At 42.9% G+C, this 9,574-nt stretch overlaps 2 protein-coding genes across 6 annotated transcripts; both read right to left on the reverse strand.

The window, feature by feature from the left end:
• Window positions 1-313: 313 nt before the first annotated feature.
• Window positions 314-4,230, reverse strand: gpr85 (G protein-coupled receptor 85). 5 transcript variants are annotated; one of them, XM_056367764.1, is made up of 2 exons: window positions 3,979-4,230; window positions 314-2,612 (listed from the first exon to the last, which is right to left on the reverse strand). In XM_056367764.1, the coding sequence occupies exon 2, from the start codon at window positions 2,459-2,461 to the stop codon at window positions 1,328-1,330; it is 1,134 nt and encodes a 377-aa protein (XP_056223739.1). In that variant the 5' UTR covers window positions 2,462-2,612; window positions 3,979-4,230; the 3' UTR covers window positions 314-1,327. The 5 variants fall into 5 exon arrangements, with proteins under 5 accessions (XP_056223739.1, XP_056223740.1, XP_056223743.1 ...); XM_056367765.1 differs by having other exon boundaries at window positions 314-2,630; XM_056367768.1 differs by lacking the exon at window positions 3,979-4,230 and adding an exon at window positions 3,664-3,892.
• Window positions 4,231-5,930: 1,700 nt separating this feature from the next.
• Window positions 5,931-6,999, reverse strand: LOC130163508 (small integral membrane protein 30-like). The gene has a single exon (XM_056367770.1). It carries the CDS (start codon window positions 6,938-6,940, stop codon window positions 6,752-6,754), a length of 189 nt encoding a protein of 62 aa, XP_056223745.1. The 5' UTR covers window positions 6,941-6,999; the 3' UTR covers window positions 5,931-6,751.
• Between the last annotated feature and the right edge of the window lie 2,575 nt (window positions 7,000-9,574).

Below are 9,574 nucleotides of genomic sequence, written 5' to 3' on the forward strand. Positions count from 1 at the left end.
TGGGGTGTAGCAAACTGCTGCAGAATAAAAATGGGCTGCTCAGTGTATGGCCTGTGATGCTCATGGGAGTGGACCAGCTTTTAAAAATGGACATGCACTTCACGTTGATGTGAAACAGAAATCAAACTCCCCTTGCATCTTAAAAAAAAAAAAAAAACTTTTTAGGAATGAATGAAATAAATAATAATAATAAAAAAAAATCTCCCAACAACCAAGAAACATGACAATATCATAACCATTAAGGCAAGAACACCCGGAGTGGCATCAGCAATACTGTAACAATATGATAGTGTTTAGGTACATGGATATGATGAAACATTTAACTACTTCTTCATTGTCTTTTTTAAGCACAAGGTTGTTCGTAAAAGCAACTTTTTTTTTTTTTTTTTAAATCCAAACATCATTTCATCTTTTTTTCCTCTTTTTTTTGTAAAAGGTGATAAGAAAATAACAATGCCAGACACTAGGGACATATGGATCGTAAAACTACAAGAAATCATTTCTAGGTTTAAGTTGCAACTTCAAAACCACACATTGTAAATCCCCATCGTTAAGCCCCCGCCCAGGAAATGAAAAAGGTATCACTTACATTAAAACCATTTTATCCTCTTGTGATGGTGTATTCCAACAGTCACCAAGTTTTGCTTTACTTACAGCGATTGTGTAGTCTGTTGCAAATTAAAGCATTCATTGTTTAGTTTGGAAAAAAAGAAAAAAAGAAAAAAGTTGTCCTTGCAATGCAACTGGCAACTGTTGACCAAAAAAAGCATCTTTACATCTTCTTTTTAGTGCAACTCTTAAAATGTAAAACATTTCCAGTGATTCCTTGAGAGGTATCATTTCTTTGTTTTGTGTTCTTTTTTTCTTTTTCTTTTCATATTTACGTATTTCACACCTCACAGAATAACGCATCTTCAAATTATCCAAAGCAAGAGGTTTTGTTTTCATTGTTCTGTCAAATCATTTTTCTTTTTCTTTTTTTTTTTTCAACTTTTTGCTTCTCTGCATTGGCATGGCCTTCCACAATGTCTGTTTACTAGAACATAAACACAGGAGGGGATCCAGACCTCCTGCGTATTTCCCATTCCCTTCAGCCTCCATGTTTGATACATTTCATATTCAATCACCCCGGCAGAGCCTCGTGATTGGCAGTCCACCTTCTACCTCTGAAAACAAGGGTTAGGAGAAGGAGGAACAGGAGGAAAACTGGAGGATGAAGAGAAGAGAGATAAAAAGAGAGAGTGCGCTGTACAATGGGAACAAGCCCAGATCAAGATCAATCAGGGAAATAGAGACATAGATGAGAGAAAAACCCACAGCAAAACCTTCATATAACGCAGTAGGGTTCCCTTGGTAACCTGGATTTTCTGCAGTAGAGGAGTGTGGTGCTGAAGCAGCGCCGGAGCTCCCTGTTGGAGAAGATGCAGATGAAAGGATTGACCCCAGCCTGGGCAAAGCTCATCCACACGGCTGCCGTCAGGTAGCCCCCAGGGACTACAGGGCCCCTTGCAAACACCCGCCAGTAGCAGGCGACCAGATAGGGCCCCCACAGTGCCAGGAAGAAAAACGTCATGATGTAGAACATCCTACTAATCCGCTTCTCTGTTTTGAATTCATCCAATACCAGTAGACGCCTGCGGCCCGCTGCGTTGCTGTTCTGCCGGATGCCCAGCAAAGTAGGCGGGGTGGGGCCTCGACCAAATCCAGCCAGCCAGTTGGCGGCCGCCTGCCCGCTGGCGCCCGGCCCGTGGAAGGTCCAATTCTGGCTGACAGCAGGCACGAACTGGACAGGCTTCATCTTTCGACGGTCGTGGACAAAAAAGATGAGCTTGAGGTAAACCAGCTGTGTGGCCAGGAGGATGAGCGCCAGCAGGAGCATGAAGCCCAGCGAATCATTCGCCCTGAAGGAACGGTGCTGGAATGTGCACTGGTCCTCCTCCCGGATAAAAGAGTACGTCCCTACGTCTAGCACCGGCGGGAACGCCATAGCCACTGACAACGTCCACACCATGCAGATGACAGCCAGACAGGTCCAGAAGGTCAGCCTCTTGGTGTAGAAACGGTGATGTGCGATGGCCAGGTAGCGTGTGACACTGACACAGAACAGCATGAAGGCCGTGTGGAAACAGGAGAGCACACCCAGGAAGGCGATCACTTTGCAGGTCAGCGTGCCGTAGGTCCAGGCAGATCCATTCTTGACTGAGGTGAAGACAAAGGGGAAGCAGATGGCGGAGCGCAGGATATCAGAGGCGCACAGGTCCAGCAGGAAATAGTAGGGCGCTCGGTGCAGGCTCTTGTCTTTGACCAGCAGGATGGAGATCAGGAGGTTCCCAACCACACCGACTCCAATGATGAAACCCAGAGAGGTCAGTTTGAGGAACGTGGCGAGAGGAGAGACATTCTGCAAGATGGTGTGGTCCCCTGCATGGCTATAGTTCGCCATAGATGGAGGAGGGATCATAAAGATAGCGGAATAGCTTCAGCCAAGTATCATGATCTAGAGGCGGCAGGGGGAGGCGTTAGATCCATTTGGCGGTGTGCTTTGAAGAGGTTTCCAGGCATATAGGCAACCTCTCCTCTAAGGCATCCTTTGTTCCTTTGTCTCATCACACCTAAAAAAAAAAAAATCCCTGAAAAATATCATCCACCCATCAGCATTCAATCTTACACAACAGCTGCATTGTTTTCAACTGCACTTGCACAATCTAGAATGTGATAATAATTTTCCCTCTGTCTGCCATTTATTTATTTATTTTTCCGTCTACATTTTAACATTTAGAGTGGCACAGTGCAGAGCTGTGCCTCAGCCTGAATACTTTAAGTCTACAGACAGAAACACAGACAGACAGTGATGGAGCTTGATCAGACCAAAGCATTAATCCATTTCAAGCAATATTTTCTTTTATGTGGCTTCAGGAATTTCCTGAACAAAAGCACCATCATGGCTAAAAAAAAAAAAAAGAAAAAGAAAAAAAGAGCACAGTCCAGCCTTCATTAACAAGCGACGCATTTTTTTTTTACCTGTGCTTGCGGGAAAGAAGCGTTAACGACCCCAAAAAAAGAAAAAAGAAAAAAACCCAAACCCAAGAGCAAGGGCTCGGGTTGTAAAATTCTAGACATTTTTTCCCCCCCAGCGTACTCTGAAACATTAAGAGAAATGCAGTCCAAAATAAGCTCCTCTTGATCACACCCTACACCCTGCAGAACAGAGGAAGGCTCTCTGAAAGCGGTGGGTGCCTTGAATAAACTCGCCCTGCCTTTATGCATTGTGGAAAATCGAAAAGGGTGCATCCATAATAAAGCCTCCGTGTTTTTGTCTGATTAAAGGTTAACTGGATTACGGGTCTTAACGTTAATAAGCAGTGTTCTCATTAGGGGCGTTCATTGAGCCAGCCTCCATTTTCCAAATCATCTTTTATATTGTTAAATACAGAGAGTTAAGAGACTATGCTGGATGTTAGTGACTCTATAAACCGCATTTCCACACAATTCAGCTGGTTAATGTGCGGGTGTGATTGGAATGGATGGGTAGAAGTGACAATAACAATCCGGCAATTTTACGGGTTTGTTCTATCCAATACCTATTTTTCTATTGTTCAGAGCATCTCGTACAGCCTGTGGTCGTATCTGATTTCATGAATATTAGCATTGGTGTCTACTTACGCGTTTAAATGCGTCCTCCGATTATGAGTCGAGTATTTTACGCGCGTTTGAATCCGAGGGATTTCAGTGAAAAAGCAAGGCAGGGTAAAAGAAAATCATCGTACCCGCATCCCAACCGGCTGGATGAAGCGTAACAGTGTATAGCGGATCCGCACGTCCATTAGACTAGAATAATTTCCAAGTCCCCGCTACGAATTGCCCAGAATCGCAGCCACCACACAAGACAAGGCCAGAAAAAAAAAAAAAAAAAAAAAAAGAGAGCGAGGGGGAGAGAGAGAGAGAGAGAGACGATCACAAGATCAATCAAAATCCTACCTGTTGATATTCCTATTTCGTGTCGCCTCCTGGAAGTTATTCACATCGCACAGTTCGGGGTCTTTTTTTCTGCTTTAAAAAGCCTGGTTTGTTGCCTGCTTCCCCCTTTTTTCCCTCCACGGTGAATATCCTACAGTAAACGGAGCCCAGTGCGCATGCGCCCTGCATCCCTATTTGTGATCCAAGACGCGTCTCGTCTCTTGTTGCAGCAGCAGCAGCAGCAGCAGCAGCAGCTCCGTCTCTCTCACGGCAACATCTGTTCAACGGAGCCGCTGCTGGCCGGTAACGCGTTACACCGGTACTCACCATCACCTCTGGTAACGTGAAGTGTAACGGATTACTTTTTGACTGTCAGTTTGACAGTTACAGTGTAGATGAAAGGACAACTTAATTATCCCCCTGATTGTTAGATGGATTTAGATTTGATTTCTTTCAGGCTTTTATTGAAATCAACATTTAAAAAGCTGACTGGAGTTCAGTCTGGGCTGATCACATCTTTTGTAGTACATTGTTTTATCCCTTTGCAACCAGCATCCTTACCAGATTTATGAGGCTATCAGCACAAACGCTCTCTGTCTGGCTTTCATTAGGCTCATACATGTTTCACTGCACAGAAATGTCGACCATTATGTACAAAGTGAAGGGTTAAATCAGGCAGCCTAGTTCACCTCAAGCTAGAATGACTTCCCCAGTACTGTATATGCATAATTGACAAGCACTTTGCGCACTGTTGTTCGTTCCGCCCAGGGCAGCATGATAAATTCATAGGATTTGATTTCTCAAAAATGTATGGAGAGCTGTGATGTCATGTGCAGTGTAACAGGAGAACAATGATTCAATCAGCCACATGTACACACACTTAAATGCTGCACACCTATATGAAACACAGCAGCGAGAGGCTGGCTTTGTATCTACCTGGGTTGTGAAACATGAATTAATCATAATCATACATGTAGGGAACGTGTCACTGCTGGCAACTGTCACAACTTTCACACTGGGAACTGTGAACTGTGCAGATTTCTATTTAAAAAAAAAGAAAAAGAAAAAAAAGAAATGATGCAGAGATGCTCAGTCAGCTCCTTTTCAACACATGGCCACTCCTCCATTGATAATAAATGTAGATACAGTCATGGAGGCTGACACTGATTTGGAAACTGAAACTGAAGAAATTGCCATTCAGATGAAGTTAAATTAAAGCAATAATTTTTCACTTCTGATCAGTCACTCCATTCCGCACAGACCTTTTAAATATTTTGTTGGATCATCATCTCAAGGTTAAATAATGATATTTAAGCATCAGTTATACAATGTGATTAAGTTGGACATTTACATAGCCTGTTGAAATGAGGAGTTCATTGAAAAATTTGAAATAATTTTGGTCTAGTTGATTATATTTGCTCCAATATTGGAAAGAAATGAAATACATTTACTCAAGTACTGCGAGTAGTACCGCTGTTTTCCATTTAATGCTACTTACTGCCACTCCACTGCATTTCAGAGGTAAATGTTGCATTTTTGACTCCACCACATTGATCTGGCAGCTACTTCGCACATTCAGATTTTCCATAAGAACATGGATTTAGAAAATGATGCTACATTATTAAAGATCAAGCCAGCGGGTCCCAGTCGTTTCATCTTGTGACCCCTCACTAATGTCATGTCTCAGATGTCTGTGTCATTAGGAGATCCACTGAAGAGACACCCCCCCCCTCTAAACTTATCAGATTTCTTTTTTTTTTTTTAATAACTGTGTGAGGTGCAAAGAAGTAAAATTATCCACCATTTCACAAAAACAGCAAACATCAGAGAAAGGTCCAACACTGAATTTAGTTTTGTGTAGATGGGTTTCTTTCTTTTTCTACAATATTTATCATCTCACGACCCCTTAGATTTAACATGACCCCTTGGAAGGGGAACCACCTGACTATAAATTAAAACAACAGTATTACAAATTAATCTGCAGAACAAGTGCTTTTATTTTTTATTCTTATTCTTTGTATTCTGCTGATAACACTGCTGTATTTTCAATTATGTAGGATTTTGTGGGGATTTAACTTGTAATGGAGTAGCCTACATCACATATAGGTGAGACTGCATGGAAAAGGTGTGGATGCCCCAAACTGGTGAATTATTCCACACCTGTTCATGAGAGCACTCTCCTCCACACGTCCTACGTGAAAGCGGAGCAGAGGGAACAGGATTATACAGCATATCATTTACATTTCATGACCACGAGCTGTGAAGAGCATCGGAGAAATCAATTTATTCTCACAAAGCGATAGTCTAGCAGAAAGTGCAAAAGCAGCTCCACTCTTTTTCACCTAATAACACACGTGTGATATTGTGCTTCAAACAATGGCAATGGTTGTGTTCAGCATTGCAAACATAAACACATCTGGAACTCGCAGTGATTACTTCAAGCATAGCAAATATGCGCCATATGCAATGCAAGCTTCCTTATAGGAGAATAACTGCAGCAGTCTTTACGTATAGAAGGCAACTGTGTTTGGTTCTGAATCTCAGCAGTGCAACAAGTAACAGTTCCTGGTTTTGGACTTCCTGGATGCTTCCCTCCACCTCCCCCAACAGAGTCCACATGGTTCCCGTCGAGCCCGACGCATTAATTCCAATAAGGCACGTTTCCTGTCAGCCGCTTCGACACGACCCCCTGTGCTAGAAGGTCCGCCGGAGATCTCACACACACAGGGAGGGATTAATGCGGTGGATGGTAAACAGGACAGGACTGGCGCACGATCGGAAGGGTCCCATCTCATCACAGCTGTCCGTTCCGCCTCCGTGCGTACCAGCCAAGGCAGCTGCAGAAGCCCACCACGGCCAAGACGGTGCCCAGGAGCAGGGCTAAAGCGTCGCCCGTGTCGTAAGCCTCCGCCGGGGGGATCAGACAGAGGACGAGCAGCCAGACGATCGTCGCGGCGTTTGGAATTTCAAATTTGGGGGCCATGTTGAGGTTCTCCGCTGTTGCTGTTGACTGTCCGGGAAGCTTGTTGCGCCTGCGTCAAAGTCATATGACAGCAGCAGAGCGGCTGGACTTCCCGGTGCGCTCAGCCAATTGGAGAGCCGCTTTATTCTAACCTGTTCCTTCTTTTTTTTTTTTTTTTTAATCTCTCTCTCTCTTTAAGAGTCACTTTATATTTCAGCAGCCATTTGTCACGGAAGTAATTGTATAATTCTGCTGTAGTTGATTTGTTTTTTCACAGATCATATAAAAATACAAACAGATCCTGGGCTCAGTAATTCCATCGTGAGAGGATTTGTGACATCTCTCTACTTATTAGTGACAATCGGGCAGACAGGCTGTCAGTGCTTCATGTCGCAGCCCCTCAGGCCCTGCTATAAACAAGTGAGACTATTTTACATCAGTCAGGCTCATCAACTGCTCTTGTTTGAAGCTTGATAGTCCCTCTGAAGACACGTGTTGACATGCGTAGACTATGACTGTGTGTTGCATGTGACACTTGTTGGTCAAGGTTAGATCAGGGGAAAAAAAACCCAAAACACCCATTACAGCCGCGAGACAAGTATTTTCCACATTATACTGTAGATGCTATTAGCTGCCTTAAGCTTTATGAATGTACCTGGTCCATTTTACTATTTCAATTTGGACAAGTCCAACCCGGTTGCTCTGCTTTGCCTCAGCACCCCCCGATCTCCATGTTGGATGACTGAACATGCCAACATCTCAGCTCCTGCTACAAAGTGTTTGGCTTGCAGAGCTGCGGTGGTGGTGGCTTGTTAGGTAGGTGGTTGTGGGGTTTACAGGGTTTGTATCTCTCTGTTTGCTCTCCTGGGGCGCTTTGCCTGTAATTTAATTAGACTGCACAAGCCAAAGTAAAATATTGACCTTGTAAGGCTGCCATACCTCTGTACCTGCCTGCTCCGAGCGAGGAGATGAATAGGCACGCATTTCCTCCGCTCACTCTTCTTCCCTTTCATCGCACACTCTCTCTCCTGCTCCAGCTGTCTGGTTGGCAATTTGTCTCATATACGCACACGCATACTGTGGGGTCCAAAAGTCTAAGACCCACACTGTACATACAAGTTTTCCTGAGTCCTGTCTGATCTCTGTGGCTGCCATCCGTAGACCACAGGGCAATTACAAGCTCCCGACAGAGCTTCTTATTCAGGACATAAATCATGAAGCAGCTGAATCTGCTACTCTCTGTTTAGACATTCCTTATGCATCAGTCACAAACAAATGCAAATTTTGAACGTTACTAACAACATAAAACTCAACTTAAGAGATGTTTTTAATGTGTTAAGCCATCAGAAATGCCCCCCAGATTCACATTTTGGCAACGTCCTTGGCAGATATGCACGCACACACGCACAGCAGCAGCAGCAGCAGCAGCAGCACTTACCCTGGATCTCAGCAGTGTTGGTAATTGATCAGTGGGAGGATGAGAGAATATCCAGAAATGAGAGTGTTTGTCTAACAAGCCAGGACAGTGACATTAATCTTCTCTACTTATGTGTTCTGCATCGTAATGTGCTGCTCAGCACCTCAAGGTCCTGTCCCTAAATGTGTCCACTGAAGAAACTTGCAAAGGAGTCACTCTATGTAGTATCATGTACTTTATAGGTGCACCAGTGATAAACAAGGATTTTCAAAAGTGAAATTTCTTTATGGAAATATAAAGTGTAATGATACTGCAGCTATTGTGCAGATTTATTTCATTTTTCCAAAATGGATGCATTTGTGGAAACGGCCAGCGCTGCTAAGAGGCGTCCTGTTTAGCCTCAGTTCCGCTATAGCTTCTGTAACTCAGTACAATCTCTCATTCAGCATTTCTTTCATGTGCCCTTCTGAAATACGGGAGTGTGTTCCTGGGGTTTACTTATCATATTCTAAGACAAATCATCACAGCAGTTTTTATATGAAATTGAGACCTTTTATGATGTTAATAAAGTTAAACATTTACTTTGTAAGCACAGAAAAAAAAACTAAAGCTCCCAGGAAAAAACTACAAGTGCTGCAGTGTCGGTAACAGGTCATCATAACATGGTTTTGTTCATACACTCCCTCCTGTCTTTTTTTTTTTTTTTTAAACTGTCTAATTCACTCATGGACTCGCCTCTTATGATGAGCTGTTTTGTATATCCCGTAACTGTATAGGTTTTATGGGAAATGATGTTCATTAAAAGCAATAAACTGAAAATACTGAATAAACAACATTAGATTAAACTCCTAGCCTATCTTATATAAACATATGAAATGAGCCATGCAACATAATTTTGAGAAAAGTTCTGTACCAAGCCTGGATTTTTATTTATTAGCATAGCTACAAATAGTAATGGGATTTTGAATGAGGTTTCCTTATCTCAGGAACAGAACCTCCATGTTTGATAATTACAATTTATTACAAAATAAGTCAAAACAAATTATGATAGCCCATATTTACTGACTCTGTGGCAAAAGTATATTATAATTGAGGTTTCTGTGTGTGTGTATGTGTGTGTGTGTGTGTGTGTGTGTGTGTGTATGTGTGCACATGTGTATTTCCAGTTACCCCACTTTTTTATTTATCCCTTCTCTTTTGACGTTAAGAGACAGTCCTTCCCCTCAGTGCCACTGGCT

This window comes from Seriola aureovittata, chromosome 22 (assembly GCF_021018895.1).
Source record: "Seriola aureovittata isolate HTS-2021-v1 ecotype China chromosome 22, ASM2101889v1, whole genome shotgun sequence".
In the NCBI taxonomy this organism is placed as follows: Eukaryota; Metazoa; Chordata; class Actinopteri; order Carangiformes; family Carangidae; genus Seriola; species Seriola aureovittata.

Bases quoted from the DNA above. Each gene is read 5' to 3' on its own strand.
- LOC130163508 (XM_056367770.1), bottom strand. From the start codon at position 6,940: ATGGCCCCCAAATTTGAAATTCCAAACGCCGCGACGATCGTCTGGCTG.
- gpr85 (XM_056367764.1), bottom strand. From the start codon at position 2,461: ATGATCCCTCCTCCATCTATGGCGAACTATAGCCATGCAGGGGACCAC.